At 43.7% G+C, this 22,544-nt stretch overlaps 1 protein-coding gene across 1 annotated transcript in view; it reads left to right on the top strand.

Annotated features, from left to right (window-relative positions):
• The window catches only part of LOC126484856 (short stature homeobox protein-like), a 126,902-nt gene that overhangs the window by 102,352 nt on the left and 2,006 nt on the right, over positions 1-22,544 (top strand). The window contains exon 5 of the mRNA XM_050108452.1: positions 16,602-16,750. Coding sequence (XP_049964409.1) covers positions 16,602-16,750 — 149 coding nt within the window. The remainder of the gene's footprint in view (positions 1-16,601; positions 16,751-22,544) is intronic.

Genomic DNA, 22,544 nt, shown 5'->3' with positions numbered 1-22,544 from the left:
TTTCCCATTCCAATCATGTGCACGAGGAATGACTGTTTTATTGTCTCTGTGCACACTGTAATTATTCTAATTTAAAGCCGATTCCTGAAACTTTGTAAGTAGGCTCTCTTGAGGTAGTTTACGTCAATCTTCAACAGTCTGCCAGTTCAGTTTCTTCAGCATCTCTGTAGCACCCTCCCATGGCTTAAAACAAACCTGTGACCATTCGTGCTGCCGCTTTCAGTATATGTTCAATATGTTCTGTTGGCCCTATTTGCTATGAGTCCCACATACTGGAGCAATATTCCAGGATGTGTCGTACGAGTGATTTGTAAGTATTCGCCTTTGTAGACGGATAGCACTTTCTTAGTATTATACTCACACAGTGAAGCCTGCTACCTGCTTTACCCACAACTGTGCCTATGCGATCGTTCGTAACCCTACAAGGATATTTGTCTGAGTTGATCGATTACTAATGTGACTCACTGACATTATAATCATAAGATACAAAGTTTTTTCGTTTTGTAATGTGAACAGTTTTACTCTTTTGCACATTGAAAGCAAGTACCCAATCTCTGAACTACTTTGAAAACTTATCAAGCTCGTACTGATTATCTATGCAGCTTCTCTTACACAATACTTCATTACGGATAACTGCATCATCTGCGATAAGTGTGATACAAAAACTTCTCAATCCAATCACAAATTTCGCATGGTACCCCATATGGTAATAAGCGTAGATGTGCTACTTAGGCAAATGCTTTTTGTAAATCGAGAAATACTATATCCATCTGACTGCCTTGATCCAAAGCTTTCAGTGCGTCATATGAGAAAAGTGCAAGCTGGGCTGTGCATGGTAGATGTTCACGGAATGCGTGCTGACTGATATGGAGAGGCAATTCTGTTCAAGATACTTCACCAAGTTGATCTTAGATTTTACGACGAATCTATATCTGGAATATTGGACGGTAGTTTTGTGGAAACTTCCACTACACCTCTTGTAGACGTGTGTGGCATGTGCTTTTCTCGAACTAATGCTCGAGCGATCTACGACAGATTATAATTAAAAGAGAGGCTAACTCAGCCGAAAATTAAATATAGAATCTGACAGGGATTCCACTGGTCCCTTGACCTTTGTTCATTTTTAATGATTTAAGATATTTTTCAGTCCCACTGACAGTAGTATCCATTTCACTCACTTTTTCAGTGGTATGAGGGTTACATTGTATTATTCTTATCGCCTGGTTTTGTGCTATTTTGTAAGTGATGAGTCACTCCAGAAAATTATTCCATAATCCGTTATTCAGTGTACTTACCCAAACTAGATTAGCAATTATATAAACAGCAAGAGTACCTGAACTTAATTATTTGAACTGCTCAGTAATACGTTTCTTCTAGTTCAAGATTTCATCAATACATACGTCTAAAAATCTGGATCACTGTAGTGTGTTGACTTAGTCTTTCTCATAGGCTACATGAGTTGTGGTATGACTCTATTTGTTATACAGAACTGATTATAATGCCTTTTCTCATCTTTGATAGAGCGTCTACTTTCAGAAAGCCACTCTGAAAAACATTAACAATTTCTTGTGTTGATTTCGCTGTATGTGGGACTTATTGTACACTAGTATCATCTGTAAAAACTAGGATTCTTTTTGATGAATGTTAGTTGGGAGGGCATTCACATATAAAAGAAATAGGAATGGATCCAAAATTGAATCCTGGGGGAATCTCTTCATTATATGTCCACAGTCACTAAACTTATCTGTCTTTCCAATATTTTTTTAATTATTTCGCACTACTTATGTGGTTAAAGGTCATGTTGGCTGCATTTTAGAACTTTCAGAGTGTCATTTCGGTAAACTGCTAATGATGCGTTCATAGTACCTCTCTGCTGGAACTATGGCACACCACTGGCCGCAGACAATCTTGACTCCTGACAAAGGAAATGATTTTCTGGATGACAATGTCTGTTCTCACACACCAAGACAAACACTGGAGCTATGGCAAACAATTCACTGAGAATCTCAAGGGTCATTGAGGGGTGACTTTGCTCCTCCACAGTGGGCTGCCATAAAAGTCATGGGACAGTAGGAGATGCTTCTGAACGCCGCCTAAGTGGGATGACATCACGTCCAGCCTCGCTACAGCTGCTGCCCACTCCAACCTTTACGTTGGTATCTCTTTCACAACTGTGGGATAAGTACACAAACCTCAGACCTTGGCCTATTAGTGGTGCCTTAATGTCACCAATTGCTTATGTGTGTCGCAAAAGACTTGTTTCGGCCTGATTCCTTAACCAGAATGCTCATAGTTTCGTAACCATGAACATGTTGGAAGCTTTCAACTAGCTCTTACCAAGATTTTCCCCACAGAATGAAAACAATTCTCGACTCTGACTGGCTTTATTCCTTCAGTTTTTTCGATGAAATATTTCGATCGATTGAATATCACACTTTCTTGGTTTTACTCACACGTCTAAAGTTATGGTGATTCTCGTGTACAACTGAGATGGTATTATCCTAACGCATTACGTTCCTCCACGGCAGACCGTCAGTGCACAGTATTACTCCATATAGGACGTTGGTGCGACCTGTTCGTGAGTACTACTGGAGTATCTGGGATCCACATCAATTCCGATTAAAGGTTGACCTTGAAGCAATTCAGAGGCGGGCTCCTAGATTTGTTACTGGTAGGTTCTAACAACGCGCAAGTGTTACGGACATGCTTCAGATACTCAAATGGGAATCGCTGGAGGAAATGCGACATTCTGTTCCAATAACAGTATTGAGAAAATTTAATGAGTCGGCATTCGAAGATGACTTCAGAACGATTCTGTTGCGTCCAACATACATAGTCCGTAAGGAACACGGAGATAAGACACCAAAAATTAGGGCTCATACCCAGGCACATAGAGAGTGGTTTTTCACTAGTAGTGGTACAGGGTAACAAAACTCTCCCACGTTTCTTACGAGGGATTGTATCTATGTACACTACTGGCCATTAAAATTGCTACACCACGAAGATAACGTGCTACAGACGCAAAATTTAACCGACAGGAAGAAGATACTGTGATATGCAAATGATTAGCTTTTCAGAGCATTCACACAAGGTTGGCGCCGGTGGCGACACCTACAACGTGCTGACATGAGGAAAGTTTCCAACCGATTTCTCATACACAAACAGCAGTTGACCGGCGTTGCCAGGTGAAACGTTGTTGTGATGCCTCGTGTAAGGAGGAGAAATGAATACCATCACGTTTCCGACTTTGATAAAGGTCGGATTGTAGCCCATCGCGATTGCGGTTTATCGTATCGCGACATTGCTGCTCGCGTTGGTCGAGATCCAATGACTGTTAGCAGAATATGGAATCGGTAAGTTCACGAAGGTAATACGGAACGCCGTGCTGGATCCCAACGGCCTCGTATCACTAGCAGTCGAGATGACAGGCATCTTATCCGCATGGCTGTAAGGGATCGTGCAGCCACGTCTCGATCCCTGACTCAACAGATGGGGACGTTTGCAAGACAACAACCATCTGCACGAACAGTTCGACGACGTTTGCAGCACCATGGACTATCAGCTCGGAAACCATGGCTGCGGTTACCCTTGACGCTGCATCACAGACAGGAGCGCCTGCGATGGTGTAGTCAACGACGAACCTGGGTGCACGAATGGCAAAACGTCATTTTTCGGATGAATCGAGGTTCTGTTTACAGCATCATAATGGTCGCATCCGTGTTTGGCGACATGGCGGTGAACGCACATTGAAAGCGTGTATTCGTCATCGACATACTGGCGTACGACCCGGTATGGGTGCCATTGGTTACACGTCTCGGTCACTCTTGTTCGCATTGACGGCACTTTGAACAATGGACGTTACATTTCAGATGTGTTACGACCCGTGGCTCTACCCTTCATTCGATCCCTGCGAAACCCTACATTTCAGCAGGATAATGCACGACCGCCTGTTGCAGGTCCTGTACGGGCCTGTCTGGATACAGAAAATGTTCGACTGCTGCCCTGGCCAGCACATTCTCCAGATCTCTCACCAATTGAAAACGTCTGGTCAATGGTGGCCGAGCAACTGGCTCGTCACAATACGCCACTCACTACTCTTGATAAACTGTGATATCGTGTTGAAGCTGCATGGGCAGATTTACCTGTACACGCCATCCAAGCTCTGTTTGACTCAATGCCCAGGCGTATCAAGGCCGTTATTACGGTCAGAGGTGGTTGTTCTGGGTACTGATTTCTCAGGATCTATGCTCCCAAACTACGTGAAAATGTAATCACATGTCAGTTCTAGTATAATATACTTGTCCAATGAATACCCGTTTATCATCTGCATTTCTTCTTGGTGTAGCAATTTTAATGGCCAGTAGTGTAGATGTAGATACCGGCGGGACACCTCTCGTGACATCTAATTGTGAAATCCGATTTACAGAGGGATGTCAGGATACGTCTGATGAGATAGTGTAGGTGGCTCTAATAATGTGTATGGACAGCACAGGCGGCACGGAACATGGGCAGCACCCGCGGACCATACTGGTGCAAATAGGCGTGCTCGCGGGCAGAGGGCTCTCCGCTCCCCCTGCAGCGGGTGGCGGTAATCGGATTGCGCCTCCCCCCCCCCCCCCCCCTGCCGCGCAGCACGGCGGGTTTCACAAACGGCGCCCTGGGGACGGCGTCGGCTCGTCAAACACAGCCGGGGCGGACTGCCGCTCGCTTAAGCGTCGCCCGCGCAGTTCGCAGTCGGCGCCCTGCTCCCCCACTACCGCCTAATGAAGCGGCGCAGCTACTAAACGCTGCCGGGATCCATACCGAGGCCCGTCTTACACCGGCGACTCTCTGCCCAAAACCCACCGCTCGTGGTGGGTAAGCGTGTAGACCACCCGCGTCGCGCGTGGGTCACGTGAGTCTGTGAGCGATCGACTGTGCCGAGTGTCGACTTCAAAACTCCTGAGTACTCTGAAATCTTGCACATGAGCAGAAATCGAGTGCAGTGACGTCGACTGCTAACAACGGAAGCTAACCAACTCTCGAGTATCTCATACATACACTACTGGCCATTAAAATTGCTACACCGCCGGCCGTTGGTGGCCGAGCGGTTCTAGGCGCTTCAGTCTGGAACCGCGCGATCGCTACGGTCGCAGGTTCGAATCCTGCCTCGGGCATGGATGTGTGTAATGTCCGTAGGTTAGTTAGGTTTAAGTAGTTCTAAGTTTAAGGGGACTGATGACCGCAGAAGTTAAGTCCCATAGTGCTCAGAGCCATTTGAACCATTTTTTGAATTGCTACACCAAGAAGAAATGCAGATGACAAACAGGTATTCATTCGACAAATATATTATAGTAGAACTGATATGTGACTACATTTTCACGCAATTTGGGTGCATAGATCCTGAGAAATCAGTACCCAGAACAACCACCTCTGGCCGTAATAACCGCCTTGATACGCCTGGGCATTGAGTCAAACAGAGCTTGGATGCCGTGTACAGGTACAGCTGCCCATGCACCTTCAACACGATACCACAGTTCATCAAGAGTAGTGACTGCCGTATTGTGACGAACCAGTTGATCGGCCACCATTGACCAGACGTTTTCAATTGGTGAGAGATCTGGAGAATGTGGTGGCCAGGGCAGCAGTCGAACATTTTCTGTACCCAGAAATGCCCGTACAGGACCTGCAACATGCGGTCGTGCATTATCCTGTTGAAATGTAGGGTTTCACAGGGATCGAATGAAGGGTAGAGCCACGGGTCGTGACACATCTGAAATCTAACGTCCACTGTTCAAAGTGCCGTCAATGCAAACAAGAGGTTCAAAGACGGCTCTGAGCACTATGGGACTCAACTGCTGTGGTCATCAGTCCCCTAGAACTTAGAACTACTTAAACCTAACTAACCTAAGGACATCACACACATCCATGCCCGAGGCAGGATTCGAACCTGCGACCGTAGCAGTCGCACGGTTCCGGACTGCGCGCCTAGAACCGCGAGACCACCGCGGCCGGCCGAACAAGAGGTGACCGAGACGTGTAACCAATGGCACCACCCCATACCATCACGCCGGGAGATACGCCAGTATGGCGATGACGAATTACACGCTTCCAACGTGCGTTCACCGCGATGTCGCCAAACACGGATGAGACCATCATGATGCTGTAAACAGAACCTCGATCCATCCGAAAAATGACGTTTTGCCATTCGTGCACCCAGGTTCGTCGTTGACTACACCATCGCAGGCGCTCCTGTCTGTGATTCAGCTTCAAGGGTAACCGCAGCCATGTTCTCCGAGCTGATAGTCCATTGACTGGCTGCACGATCCGTTACAGCCATGCGGATAAGATGCCTGTCATCTCGACTGCTAGTGATACGAGTCCGTTGGGATCCAGCACGGCGTTCCGTATTACCCTCCTGAACCCACCGATTCCAGATTGTGCTAACAGTCATTGGATCTCGACTAACGCGAGCAGCAATGTCGCGATATGATAAACCGCAATCGCGATAGGCTACAATCCGACCTTTAAACAAAGTCGGAAACGTGGTGCTACTCATTTCTCCTCCTTACACGAGGCATCACAACAACGTTTCGCCATGCAACGCCGGCCAACTGCTGTTTGTGTATGAGAATTCGGTTGGAAACTTTCCTCATGTCAGCACGTTGTAGGTGTCGCCACCGGCGCCAACCTTGTGTGAATGCTCTCAAATGCTAATCATTTACATAGCTCAGCATCTTCTTCCTGTCGGTTAAATTTCGCGTCTGTAGCACGTCATCGTCGTGGTGTAGCAAGTTTAATGGCCAGTAGTGTACTAATACAGGGCAGTGGAAATACTATTGGTGACAGCCTTACGAAATTCCTTCACCAAATAAGACGAAGTAAATATTCCAGAATTCGAATGAAGAACCGCTGCCAACATGAGTAACTTAGAAGTGGATATCCTCTGAGCAGTGAAGCAACTTAAATCATTTAATAAAGCAAGTCTTCCTGATCAGACTGTATACCGATTAAGTTAGTTTCAGTGTATGCTGATACAATAGCTCCATAGTTAATGATCATATACAATCACTCTCTCGATGAAAGATCGGTACCCAAAGATTGGAAAGGTGCACAAATCACACCAATGTTGTAGAAAGGCAATAACAGTAAACCACTAAATTACAGGACCATATCATTAACGTCGATATGAAGCAGGATTCTGGAACATACACTGTGTTCGAACATTAGAAATCACCTCGAGGAGAACTGTGTATTGACACACAACACGGATTTAGAGAATATCGTTCTTGTGAAACACAACTAGCACTTTACTCACACGAAGTGTTGAATGCTACTGACAACGAATTTCACATTGATTCCGTGTGTCTAGATTTCCAGAAGGCTTTTGCCATCGTACTTCACAAGCGGCTTGTGAGCAGATTGCGTGCTAATGGGATATCGTCTCAGTTATGCGACTAGATTCGTGATTTCCTGTCTGAGAGTACCAGTTCATAGTAATTGACGGAAGGTCATCGAGTAAAACAGAAGTGATTTCTGTAGTTTTCCAAGGTAGCGTTATAGACCCTCTGCTGTTCGTTATCTGTAAAAACGAATTCCGAGACAATCTGAGCAGTCGTCGTACGATTTTTGCAGATGACCCTGCCGTTTATCTACTACAAAAGTCGTCAGAAGTTCAAGACCAGTTTCAGAACGACTTAGATAAGATATCTGTCTGGTGGGAAAATTGGCAACTGATCCTACATAATGAAAAGTGTGCATGAGCGCTAAAAGGACTCCGTTAAAATTTGGTTACACGATAAATTCTACTATATAGTTAGGAATTACCATTACTAACCATTTAAATTGGAAAGAACACACAGAAAATGCTGTGGAGATTATTGGAGCACATCGAGAAAGTATTAGCGGTAAATAGGGGAGAGAGTATCACGAAGATGACGCAGGATTTTGGGTGGGCATCATTAAAACAGAGGCGTTTCTCTTTTGGCATAATCTTCTTACGAAATTTCAATCACCAACTTTCTCTGAATGCGAAAATATTTCGTTGACGCCGACCTACACAGCGCGAAACGATCACCATAATGAAATAAGGGAAATCAGAGCTTGCACGAAAAGGTATAAGTGTTCGTTTTTTCCACGTGCTAATGACAGCACAGTGGACAGATAAAAGTAACAGATTATCTACTGTTTCAGTGAGAGGTATTGATCTTTTTAGGTATAATTTTTAAAACTTCAGTTGTTTAGAATTTCTTGAATATCTTTCAAATAAGCTAGATGTCTTGCGTAAGATTAGTTCTTCAGGAAGTACAACTGACTGCTACTGATGATCTCATGGAACAATGTATGAGTCACTATTTTAAGAAAACGTAAATGTATATGTCTGTTGATATATATAAATAACTTGTAAATTATAACTTTACATTATTTCTGCATTGACCGATAATTTCCTACTTTTTTACCATTGTGTGCTACATTTCCATAAAACAGTTCCAGCCTCATTCACGTGTCTGTTGGTGCTGGAGCAACATAGTTGAGTACATGTTTGCAGAATACATCGACATAATCCTTCTGAATGGTGAAGCTCATCGGTAATCGAAGAGCTACTCATCGTCTTTATCAAAATCGTTCTCTGCAACGTCGGACTCCATCGCATACCCTTTCCTCCACAATTACTCAACGGATTCGAGAAAGGGTACCTTCACCGTCAACAGGAGTGACTGCGGTGCTCCAAGGAGACGCCGTACAACCGAACTGGAAGAGGCCGTACTGCAGCGCATTAAAGAGATCCCATCAAAGACAACACGAGCAATTTCGTTGGCTATGGAACTATAAAACAAGTTATGTTCTGGGTCCCGCCTGATCAGTTACTTGTCAAAGTGGCCGCGTTATTAACGTGTTTTCAAACGGTTGTAGCACGGAAACAGTACGTTTCCTGAGATGGGTTTTAGTTCAACATATTCATTCCCCTCTACAAGTCTTAGAAGTTTGTAACGGGACTTTCCGAACACCCTGTGTTAAATAGTGTTAATATGATGAGCAGAGCTACAACAAGCTTTACATACAGACATTTAACATTAACTTCTGACCACGGGATATATTTTCATTCTATAGCGGAGTGTACGCTGATTTGAAACTTCCTGAAAGATTAAAACTGTTTGCTGGACCAGGACTTCAACCTTCGAGTGAAGTTTATAAACTTATACAGATCTCGATTTAAGAAAAAGGTATATACTCGTATTTCGAACTATGGTTCTTCACATAGTCAAACACATCCCTAATCCCTCCTCGTTCAAAATGTCTTCACCTTCATCTCCACTTGCCTCTGATAGAAAATCGGGATCAGTGAAGTCAATTTCCAATTCAGCGACGGAATTCTCTAAGAGACACAACATTTCTTTAGCAGAAAGTCCACGCTAATAAGACATGTTCGAAAACGTCTTCCATGGACAAACAATATTACCTGAAAGGCGCGATATAAACTTTGGCGCCGGCCTTTGGTGGCCGAGCGGTTCTAGGCGCTTCAGTCTGGAACCGCGCGACCGCTACGGTCGCAGGTTTGAATCCTGCCTCGGGCATGGATGTGTGTGATGTCCTTAGTTTAGTTGGGTTTATGTAGTTCTAAGTTCTAGGGGACAGACGTCCTGAGATCGTGCCCAGAACCATTGGTGATCGTGCTGAGATAGTCCTCAGAGCCATTTGAAACATAAACTTTGGCAAACTGGAATGTACATACATCTGCATGCAACAACAACCAGAAACAACTCTGCATGATTGCTGATTGTTGCCAGTTCATTGATGGGTTGTTGTTGTTGTGGTCTTCAGTCCTTGGACTGGTTTGATGCAGCTCTCCATGCTACTCTATCCTGTGCAAGTTCTTCATCTCCCAGTACCTACTGCAACCTACATCTTTCTGAATCTGCTTAGTGTATTCATCTCTTGGTCGCCCTCTACTATTTTTACCCTCCACGCTGCCCTCCAATATTAAATTGGTGATCCCTTGATGCCTCAGAACATGTCCTACCAACCGATCCCTTCTTCTAGTCAAGTTGTGCCACAAACTCCTCCTCAATTCTATTCAATACCTCCTCATTAGTTATGTGATCATACAGTAAAGCTGCATGCCCTCGGGAAAAATTACAGCTGTACTTTCCCCTTGCTTTCAGCCGTTCACAGTAGCAGCTCAGCAAGGCCGTTTTGGTTAGTGTTACAAGGTCAGATCACTCAATCATCCAGACTGTTTCCCCTGCAACTACTGAAAAGGCTGCTGCCCCTCTTCAGGAACCACACGTTTGTCTGGCCTCTCAACAGATACCCCTCCGTTCTGGTTGCACCTACGGTACGGCTATCTGTATCGTTGAGGCACGCAAGCCTCCCCACCAACGGCAAGGTGGATAATTTGTTGAATAATTTACATATATTCAGCAGAGAAATTACAGCGGTATTAAAGGTGATCCCTTCCGCTGTTGTAGCTATATTGATTGAAATGTCCAAGAAGATATAAATATATTGTAAATCATAGTACATCATCCTACAGAGTAAAAAAGATTAGGAAAAGTTACGAGATTTCATGAAAAAATGCAAAAAACTTGGATATGAGACTGAAGTAAAAATGTATGACAGGGTTCATTAGGCCCTCTTCCGCCGTTCTACTATTGATGGTCTGTGTAAATGATATTCCAACTCGATTCATTCTGTTCCATTCTGATGTGTTGTGGTGGAAATAGTTACGCTGGAAAATCATTACACTGGAAAACGGGTATACTGGAAAATGCTGTAACATGTGGTAACTTGTTACAGTTTTGGAGTAAGGTGGAAAGCAACATAACATCATATAATACATTTCCTTGAGACTAGGAATCTTACGTCCACGAATCAGCATGGTTTTATAAAGTATCGGTCGTGCGAAACTCATCTTGCCCTTCTCTGGCATGGTATACTGAGAACTATGGATGAAGGGCAAAAGGCAGATTCCATATTTCCATATTTCTATATTTCTGGAAAGCTTTTGACACGGCGCCCCTCTGCGTCGTGTAAACGAAGGTACGACCATATCGAATAAGTCCACCTATTTGTGAGTGCCTCCAAGACTCTTAAATAACAGAGCCCAGTATGTTGTCCTAGACGGCGAGTATTCATCAGAGACAAGACTATCGTCAGTAGTGCCCCAGGGAAGTTGATAAGACCGCTGTTGTTCTCCATATACGTAAATTACTTGGCGGACAACGTGGGCAGTAATCCGCCGTTGTTTCCTGATGATGCTGTGGTGTACGGTAAGGTGTCGAAGTTGAGAGACTGTAGGAAGATACGACTTTGACAAAATTCATCCTGTATCTTCCTAAAATCTGGAAAAATGTAAGTTGATGCGGATGAGGAGGAAGAACAAACCTATAATGTTCGGATACAGTATTACTAGAATCCTGCTCGACGCAGTCAAGTCGTTTAAATATCTGGGCGTAATATTAGTTGGAACAAACATGTGAAAAGTGTGGTAGGGAAGGCAAATGGCAAACTTCCGTTTATTAGGAGAATTTTAGGAAAGCGTGGTTTACCTGTAAAGGAGACCGCAACTTGTTATATTTTCACTGTGACATGGGAAAACATGTGACAGTTTTGTTGTTTGGATGATTTTGAATAAATTGCAGTCCTCATTCGTGAACTATACTAATGTGTGTTACTACTATTCAGTATGTTATTTCATGAAAGTGTCATTTAATTTCTACTTTGTGACAGCAGAAAATGACAAAAGTTTTGCCTGCAAGATGAACATCCTAGCATTTGCTCACTGCAATGTTTGGATGACTTTGACATCAGTTTTAGAGATGAGTTTTTGAGAAATTTATATGTAGTAATAATATTGTTTACTTTGGCATTTCTCATCAACAAGTGTATTTGTAGCTGTAAGTTAGATCAACAGTAGTACCCATGTGTGTTTTGCGATGTTATAGAACCAGTTTTTATGTATTTTAACGAATGTTATGCAAAGTGCAATGATCGAACTATGCTAATCGAATAGCCTGTAATTTATTTCAGTAGTGGCAATAAGTGAGCTGTGTGCATTCTAATAAGCAATAAAGACAATTTAGACGTAGAAATATTTAATTTGAGTGTTCACTGTGTTTGGAAAATGTGGTACAAATATCGAACTATAAATGTTGACAAGCGCAACTCGCCCTATAATTAAGTCAAATGTATAGTCCTTATTTCATTTTAACTGTTACAGAATAATTAAGTTATGATACTATTTCCACATGTATTTTGTACTTTTTGAGAAATAGTATAATTTTATTTTGGTGCAATGTTCAGTTTTTTTTTGTGGCCAGAAATCTGTAATTTTACTTGTGTATTACGATATGTAAGTGTGTGTGTGTGTGTGTGTGTATGTGTGTGTGTGTGTGTGTGTGTGTGTGTGTTTGCATTTTACTCAAATTAGTTACTTATTTTAAGAAAAACTCTATTTTGATGGTAAATATTGTATTTTCGAGATATCGATTTTTCACCTCTGTCTTGTTGCATCATTGCCTTTAATGCCTTTGGCTATGTTTCGTCTCTATCTTGGAACACCACCATGTTTGAGCATGCTATGTTCTACATAAACATTTAGTGGTCTGAAGTTCACCTTGTGTATTACAAAAAAATGTGCGCTACCCTCTACGCCACTCTGGCACAGTGGCTTCGCACAGTTGCACGGACTACCCTAGAACGCCTCCCTCCGTCGCTTCAGTCTGCGTATATACAGGGTGGCCCATTGATCGTGACCAGTCCAAATATCTCACGAAATAAGCGTCAAACGAAGAAACTACAAAGAACGAAACTTTATCTAGCATGAAGGGGGAAACCAGATGGCACCGCCATAGGTCAAACGGATATCAACTGCATTTTCTTAAATAGGAACCATCATTTTTTATTACATATTCGTTTAGTACGTAAAGAAATATGAATGTTTTAGTTGGACCACTTTCTTCGCTTTGTGATAGATGGCGCTGTAATAGTCACAAACATATGGCTCACGATTTTAGACGAACAGTTGGTAACAGGTAGGTTTTTTAAATTAAAATACAGAACGTAGGTACGTTTGAACGTTTTATTTCGGTTGCTCCAATGTGATACATGTACCTTTGTGGTCATTTCTGAGAACGCATGCCGTTACAGCGTGATTACCTGTAAATATCACATTAATGCAATAAATGCTCAAATGATGTCCGTCAACCTCAATGCATTTGGTAATACGTGTAACGACATTCCTCTCAACAGCGAGTAGTTCGCCTTCCGTAATGTTCGCACATGCATTGACAATGCGCTGGCGCATGTTGTCAGGCGTTCTCGGTGGATCACGATAGCAAATATCCTTCAACTTTCCCCACAGAAAGAAATCCGGGGACGTCAGATCCGGTGAACGTGGTGCTTCGACGACCAATCCACCTGTCATGAAATATGCCATGCAATACCGCTTCAACCGCACACGAGCTATGTGCCGGACATCCATCATGTTGGAAGTACATCGCCATTCTGTCATGCAGTGAAACGTCTTGTAGTAACATCGGTAGAACATTACGTAGGAAATCAGCATACATTGCACCATTTAGATCGCCATCCATAAAATGGGTGCCAATTATCCTTCCTCCTATAATGGCGCACCATACATTAATCCACCAAGGTCGCTGATGTTCCACTTGTCGCAGCCATCGTGGATTTTCCGTTGCCCAATACTGCATATTATGCCGGTTTACGTTACCGATGTTGGTGAATGACACTTCACCGCTAAATAGAACGCGTGCAAAAAATCTGTCATCGTCGCGTAATTTCTCTTGTGCCCAGTGGCAGAACTGTACACGACGTTCAAAGTCGTCGCCATGCAATTCCTGGTGCATAGAAATATGGTACGGGTGCAATCGATGTTGATGTAGCATTCTCAACACCGACGTTTTAGAGATTCCCGATTCTCGCGCAATTTGTCTGCTACTGATGTGCGAATTAGCCGCGACAGCAGCTAAAACACCTACTGGATCATAATCATTTGTTGAAGGTCGTGGTTGACGTTTCACGTGTGGCTGAACACTTTCTGTTTCCTTAAATAACGTAACTATCCGGCGAACGGTCCGGACACTTGGATGATGTCGTCCACGATACCGAGCAGCATACATAGCCCACGCCCGTTGGGCATTTTGATCACAATAGCCATACATCAACACGATATCGACCTTTTCCGCAATTGGTAAACGGTCCATTTTGTCACGGGTAATCTATCACGAAGCAAATACCATCCGCACTGGCGGAATGTTACGTGATACCAAGTACTTATACGTTTGTGACTATTACAGCGCCATCTATCACAAAGCGAAAAAAGTGGTCCAACTAAAATATTCATATTAAAAAAAAACGCAGTTGATATCCATTTGACCTATGGCAGCGCTATCTAGCGGCCCAACCATAGCGCCATCTGGTTTCCCCCTTCAAGCTACACGAGTTTCATTCTTTGTACTTTTTTCGTTTGATGCTTATTTCGTGAGATATTTGGCCCGGTCACTATTAATGGACCACCCTGTGGATAATGGATGTCTGAGGCACGAAAAGGACTCTGGAACCATATACTTTCATTTGAATAAAGCACCTCTGTCTGGGTTTCTGGTAGCATCCGCAGTTCCGTTCGATGCTAAGGAGCTATTCCAATTCAGTTGGAAGACCTCTGAAATGCTTTTCGAGTTTACGGGGAATACCAAGTGGACTGAGGTGTGAATGGGAAGTTGGGTTGAGGAGGGAGGAATGCTGGAGTATTCTGTGCAGTTGCGCAAAGCCACTGTGGCAGGGTGGCGTAGTGGTCAGCGCATCTGCCAAGTGAGCAGGAGACCCGGGTTCGAATACCGGGCTCTGTATAAATTTCCATTTTCCTTGGGTCCACATTTACACTACTGGCCATTAAAAATGCTACACCACGAAGATGACGTGCTAGAGACGCGAAATTTAATCGAGATGGTTCAAATCGTTCAAATGGCACTGAGCACTATGGGACTTAACTTCTGTGGTCATCAGTCCCCTAGAACTTAGAACTACTTAAACCTAACTAACCTAAGGACATCAACACATCCATGCCCGAGGCAGGATTCGAACCTGCGACCGTAGCGGTCACGCGGTTCCAAACTGAAGCGCTTAGAACCGCACGGCCACACCGGCCGGTTTTAATCAAGAGGAAGCAGATGCTATGATATGCAAATGATTAGCTTTTCAGTGCATTCACACAAGATGGCACCGGTGGCGACACCTACAATGTGCTGACATGAGGAAAGTTTCCAACCGATTTCTCATACACAAACAGTAGTTGACCGGCGTTGCCTGGTGAAACGTTGTTGTGATGCCTCGTGTAAGGAGGAGGAATGCGTACCATCACGTTTCCGACTTTGGTAAAGCTCGGATTGTAGCCTATCGCGATTGCCGTTTATCGTACCGCGACATTGCTGCTCGAGTTGCTCTAGATCCAATGACTGTTAGCAGAATATGGAATCGGTGGGTTCAGGAGGATAATACGGAACGCCGTGCTGGATCCGAACGGCCTCTTATTACTAGCAGTCGAGATGACAGGCATCTTATCCGCATGGCTGTATCGGATCGTGCAGCCACTTCTGGATCCCTGAGTCAACAGATGGGGACGTTTGCATGACAACAACCATCTGCACGAACAGTTCGACGACGTTTGCAGCAGCAGGGACTATCAGCTCGGAAACCATGGCTGCGGTTACCCTTGACGCAGCATCACAGACAGGAGCGCCTGCGATGGTGTACTCAACGATGAACCTGGGTGCACGAATGGCAAAACGTCATTTTTTCGGATGAATCCAGGTTCTGTTTACAGCATCATGATGGTCGTATCCGTGGTTTGGCGACATCTCCGTGAACGCACATTGGAAGCGACCATTCGTCATCGCCATACTGGCGTATCAGCCGGCGTGATGGTATGGGGTGCCACTGGTTACACGTCTCGGTCACCTCTTGTTCGCCTTGACGGCACTTTGAACAGTGGACGTTATATTTCAGATGTGTTACGACCCGTGGCTCTACCCTTCATTCGATCTCTGCGAAACCCTACATTTTAGCAGAATAATCCACGACCGCATGTTGCAGGTTCTGTACGGGCCTTTCTGGATACAGAAAATGTTCGACTGCTGCCATGGCCAGCACATTCTCCAGATCTCTGACCAATTGAAAACGTCTGGTCGATGGTGGCCGAGCAAGTGGCTCGCCGAAACACACCAGTCACTACTCTTGATGAACTGTGGTATTGTGTTGAAGCTGCTTGGGCAGCTGTACCTGTACACGCCATCCAAGCTTTGGCTCAATGCCCAGGCGTATCGAGGCCGTTATTACTGCCAGAGGTGGTTGTTCGGGGTTGTGATTTCTCAGGATCTATGCACCCAAATTGCGTGAAAATGTAATCACATGTCAGTTCTTGTATAATATATTTGTCCAATGAATACCCGTTTATCATCTGCATTTCTTCTTGGTGTAGCAATTTTAATGGCCAGTGGTGTATGTCACGTGATTTTCGGAACATCAGTCGATACTGTATAGAGCCCTGCAGCGTGTTGCGAGTACCGCCTGCTGAGCGCCGGCTGTGCCTTGGCGTGTTGCAGCGGCGGGCCTGGTGCTGGGGTCTGCGTCGCGGCGCTCTCCGCCCGTGGCCACGCCCCTGGAGCCGTGCCGCGGCGCGCCCTACCTCAGCGTGCCGGCGCTGCGGCTGCCGCTCGCCGTGCCCGCCGTCGACCCCACGCTGCTGCACCAGGTGAGCTGGCAGTGCACTACCACCTGCCACGGCACGTCCACGTCAGTCTCACACCAGTCTCTTGCACCGCTTTCTGTTTCGACGCCTGCTTGACACTCTGTGCAGATTCCTTACTTCACAAGGGAAGCAATTGAAGTGCTACCGTCGCAGGTTCGAATCCTGCCTCGGGCATGGATGTGTGTGACCTCCTTAGGTTAGTTAGGTTTAAGGGGGTAGGACGTCAAACGGGCTTACTTAGAGCAGGAGGGGCATCACAGGACATTTTAATTTCCCCTGTCTATACTTTTACAAGTAAATTCAGAAAACTTTGTCAGCATGGCCAGGAAGGATTCAGTATTCACACTCATAGCAGAAGAAGTTCAAAAACATAACAAAATTAATTCTTTTACATGTGAAATTTCATCATTTTTTTCACTTACTGTTGGCTGCATTTGTTGCTATAGGTACACTTTTCTTCATAAGTAAGAGAGACTGTTCGATGGATTTTGCACAGGATACAAACCATACTTACAGGTGTCTGAAACTCTAGAATCTATTTAACTTATAAAAAAATGAATGAGCTGTTACGTTTTAAACTTTATGTTTAGAAAAAACTCTTATGGTTAATTATCTCAATTTTTACCACAGTTTTTAATATATTTGGAAAATTCTAGACTTTCGTACATCTGTAAGTATGGTTTGTATGCTGTGCAAAATTCATCAAAGAATCTCTGATACTTGTGAAGAAAAATGTACCTATAGCAATAAACGCAGCCAACAGTATGTGAAAAAATGATGAAATTTCATATGAGTGTGAATCTTGAATCCTTCCTGGTCTTGCTGACAAAGCTTTATGAATTTATTTGTAAAAGTATAGGCACTGGGAATTAAAATGTCCTGTGGTGCCTTTCCTGCTCCAAGTCGGCCCGTTTGACGTCGTACCCCCCTTAAGTAGTTCTAATTTCTAGGGGCTGATGACCTCACAAGTTAAGTCCTATACTCCTCATCAAAAAAGAAAAAAAATTAAGTGCTGCTGCTTACGGAGGTGACTGTGGACTCTAATTATTGGACGGCAGCAAAATTTGGCAGATATGCTTGTGCGTCAATGCGGAACCGATTTACGCTGGAAAAAAAAAATAGTTCCAATTTTTACCACCAGGTGCAAATCTGGCGCTGTGTGTTGTTTGTATCATGGTATGAGACCCACATAAGTCATAACGTGAGTGGACAGTATAGCTATCGAGAAAATGGAACATGCACTGTTAGTGAAACTGTTTTATGTGAATGCTAGCAATTACAGTGCTGCGTTGAGAGAGAATCTCTGACTGAAATGTCGTATCTCATTAAATGGTTTAAAAAATATAGTAATGAAATTTCAAAACACTGGTAAACTTGGTGTAGCACCTGAAGAGGAAAGTATCCTGTCCCAGAGGAAACTACTGATGATGTTGCCGTTGCTGAAACTGACCATGCAGCACGTGTCCCGCGTAGTGGTAGTGTTTGTGCAGTGTCACGAGATTTGTCCATCCGATGGTCAACAGTGCGGAAACTACTGCAGTCAATTTTCAGGCACGGACCGAAGTTAATAACATGTGGGAAGGCAATATTTTATGGAGTCATGAGGCACCTTTTAAACTGCAGGGTGCAGTGGATACACAGAACTGCCGAATTTGGCGTCCTGTTAAAACGCGTGTCGTGCACGAAGAGCCTTGAGTCACTGCGCGGGCTGGATTCACAGGAGCCTTTACTGTCGAATGGTTCAAATGGCTCTGAGCACTATGGGACTTAACTTCTATGGTCATCAGTCCCCTAGAACTTAGAACTACTTAAACCTAACTAACCTAAGGACATCACACACATCCAAGCCCGAGGCAGGATTCGAACCTGCGACCGCAGCCGTCGCGCGGTTCCAGGCTGTAGCGCCTTTAACCGCTTGGACACCCCTGCCGGCCGCCTTTACTGTCGCTCCGTTCTTCTTTGAAGAGAATACACCAGACAGCCTGTCAGATGTACCATGACGTCTGCACGTTATCGAGACCTCCTTGTATAGCATTTGATTCCCGCTTTGGGAGAGCGCGAATGCGTGGAAACCACTGACTTCATGAAAGGTGGTTAATAATAAAATCAACATTATGCCTTTCTAACTTATTCGACCTTTTCTGATCATGTCTCGTTCCTAATCCGTTACATATGGAAACCTTTCTGTACGTCTTTCTTGCATTCACAGCGCCAAATTCGCACATGGTGTCCAGAATTGGAACTTTTTTTTCTGCGTAAATCGGTTCCGCTTTAAAGCATGTCCAGCAAGATTCACTGCTACACGATTATTATAGCCCACACTGTACCTCCGTAAGCAGCTATACTTAAATTATAACCACCCAGTATAATACCATCTCTTATAACGCGTATGCTATTTGTTAGTTAGTTTGTTACATGTTTACTAAACTGTAGCTGTGATAGTGTTCCTAATGTTTTGTTTAGGTAATATGTCTCAAATTTATTTAGTCGTCACCGAAAAACTCCACTATTTTTACACAAATGAATGCGGAATGTGAAACGTTTTTGCTAGTTTACACGAAGTTTTTCTTACGAGTTGTTGCAAGGTAATATTACTCTCGCCGGTCCTATATTTCGTAAGGGTCAGTTAAATGAAAATGAGATTGATGGAAAAAATAAGTAAACTGTTAATTATTTCAAGAGCAATCACTATAATAATACATTTATCCCACTGTGAGACAAGACGGTCAATGCTTTCATGGAAAAATGTTTGCAGTTGCCAACGGAAACATGATTGTGCCCAGGCGTGCGACTCTTCGTCCGAAACAAATCGACGGCCATCAGTGTCTCTCTTCAGGGCTCCAAAACTGTGGAAATCGCATAGGGAGACATTGTATGGAGGATGTGTAATGGCTTCCCAGCTAAACTTCTGCAGCGCAATCGAAACAACCTCGGCAACTTGTGGGTGGGCATTATCCTACAACAGAATGATACCGTCCATCAACACTCCTGGTCGTTTGGAACTGATGGCATGCTTCAATATTTGCAAAGTGTCCATGTATCGCTGTGCGTCAATTGTGACGCCGTGTTCCAGAAAGTCAATGAGCAGTGGACCCTTGCAGATCATCATGTCTTCCCTGGAGCTGGTGTATCTGTTGTTTTCACTGCGCTGCGGAAGCTTCGCTGGAAATCCCTTTACGCATTCACTAAACACTCCCATTCTATCCCCGTGCGATTTCCATATTTTTGAAACCTTGAAGAAAGGTTAGTGGCTGTAGATTTGCTTCGAACGAAGAGGAGCAATCATGGTTCCATAGGCAACCACAAATATTTTCCATGAAGACTCTGACCACTTTATGATACAGTGGGATAAATAAACCGTTTAATAGCTATGACGATTACTTTTAATATAACAAACAGTTTACTGTAACCCGTAAACCCAAAATTTCACAAAGTACGTAAATTTCTTCACTAACTGTTTCAAGAGAAAACTATTTCATGGAATCATCGTTCCACTACAACACTCATCTTGATCTTGTGATCCGTTACAGCCTCAGTCCATCTCCACGCTGGTCTTTCTACATCACTTCTACCCTTGGATTGATCTCTGAGGATTTTTCTTGGCTCTAATTATCAAGAAAATCACCCCCTCACATTAACGATTACCTAATTAATATGGACCGTTCTGAATACAGCAACATCTAAAGTTATCACGGAAGCTAACCTGCACAAAAGAACACACAATGAATATTGGCTCTTTACAACACTAAAGAAAGCAATACATTGCTCGGGGACAACAATGGAAGCGCTGCTTCTGCGTCTGTGAATATTACATAGATAAGATAGCATCAGTGTTTACATGGCTCATTGATGGCTCTTCTTCTAATTGCCATCTAGCACAATATAGGATGTTTCAAACACGTCGGAAACACCATACCTGCTGATTTTGAAGACACTCCACTGATCATTTGTCGACAAGCTCACCTCTTGCATGATGGCGTTTCTGTACAGCTCACGGGTACTTGAATCGAATGTTTCCTGATCGATGGATAGGTAGGAGTAGACTATTTGCTTGTCTTCACGTTCACATGATTTTAACCCCATCGGTTTCTACTTTGGGGCCACTTAAGGTCATTGGTGCGCTCATCTCTGTCGTCTCACATGAAATCACATCAGAACGGAATTGTGGCAGGTTACGAGGAAACGCAGTCCTCCCCGAATTTGGGATCGTATTCACAGGACTAAGAGATAACGAGGTAAGGCCTCGATTCAAGCAGGAAGTGGACATTTTGGACTTCCTTGAAAGTAACTATCTGCAGGAATGAATTGCTACAGGTTGTATGTAGCCTCTGCGAGGGCATTAAACAACTGTGGACCTTTTTCATTTTTATTTCTGTTCAAGGGCAGAGCCTCTGCTCCGATCGCGCTGTTACACGCTGCCATGACCCAGTTTGGAGTTTTATAAAGAGACGGCCTGGAACAAGGAGATTAGCCAAGGCTATAATGAACATGGTATCTTCTGCCGAGGCATGTAGTCCTCTCTAGATAGGCAACATGTAAATATAAAAAGTTGGTAACTACAGTCACGTTTGGCCATTGAAATTTGCAAGAACATACAAAAGACTTAATTTCTCCGGTTGCTTTCTCATACATGCTTTCGTAAAATGTTCGTCAATCATGCTTTCATTTGGAAGACTGCGAGCAAACTACTCACTAGCTAACAGATATTAATACTTTAGCTGGCATATGATCACAAGAAAACTTCAGCAGGACTCTGAATTTAAAAGGTGTGTGGGATAAAAAAAGTTGACAATCACTGTTAACCGAAAATACTCTGCCATCTATGTCTCTAAATCGTCCTTGCAAAACAGAACCTGAAATTAACCTTCAAAATGAAAAACTTGCTCACCTGTAGTTCAGTCTGTAGGTGTTTATGTAATGTTTTGAAAGTGTTTTTCCTAACATAATTTGGGCCCACTCATTCAGGTTACCGTGAGCACACACCTGTCGTCCAAGATAACAAGAACCATGTTCACATACTTTCCTGATTTGACCAACACTCGACCAGCTTACCACATTCCTGATTTGAGCAATACTCTAGCATGCTACCACACCTCGACTGGGCCACTAAATGAGCAGTCTTAATCCTACAGAAAATGCCTGGGATTGTTTGGAACAGCACGTGAAAAGTAATGGTCAGCATGCCTCATTTTGGTAGTTTTGTTGCATATAATCAGTGGATGGCGTCAGCTGTATATGGAATACCTGATGAAACTAGTTGACTCTCTACCTCGACGGTGCTAGAGTTTATACAGGATACGATGACTAATGCCCCGAAGCGAAGGGCGAGTTCATTTGTTTATTTGGAAGGGGGAAGGCCGACATTGTTTACCCGCTTCCCGCTGGTCCTCAACGCACTGCGATGACAGAATAAAAGCATAGGCCTTGCAGTCTTCCTAAAACTGTTTTACAGAAACTATTTGGTGAAACAAATTCATTTTTGCCTTATGTATAGAATTAGCTCTGCAGTCTTTCTCAAAATATTTTACGGAAACTATTTTGTAAAACAAATTCATTTTTGCGTTACTTACAGCTTCACATGTCAGCTACATGACAAGCTCATTATTTCGTTAATGGTCATACTTATCGTGATAATTGTATGTAAGTAAGACACTGCGCGAAATTCGAAAAAATTTACAGTAAAAAATAGGGGTCGCTATGATTTTGTGTTTGGTCTATATTAATATGTTGCTGTGTATGAAATTTAACTAACATATTGAATTTTTCTTTCGGCTTGGGTGAAGGTCTCTGTCTGTCA

Source organism: Schistocerca serialis, chromosome 6, assembly GCF_023864345.2.
Source record: "Schistocerca serialis cubense isolate TAMUIC-IGC-003099 chromosome 6, iqSchSeri2.2, whole genome shotgun sequence".
Lineage (NCBI taxonomy): Eukaryota > Metazoa > Arthropoda > Insecta > Orthoptera > Acrididae > Schistocerca > Schistocerca serialis.
The sequence above is the reverse complement of the archived record's forward strand: the minus strand, read 5'-3'. Positions and strand labels throughout refer to the sequence as shown.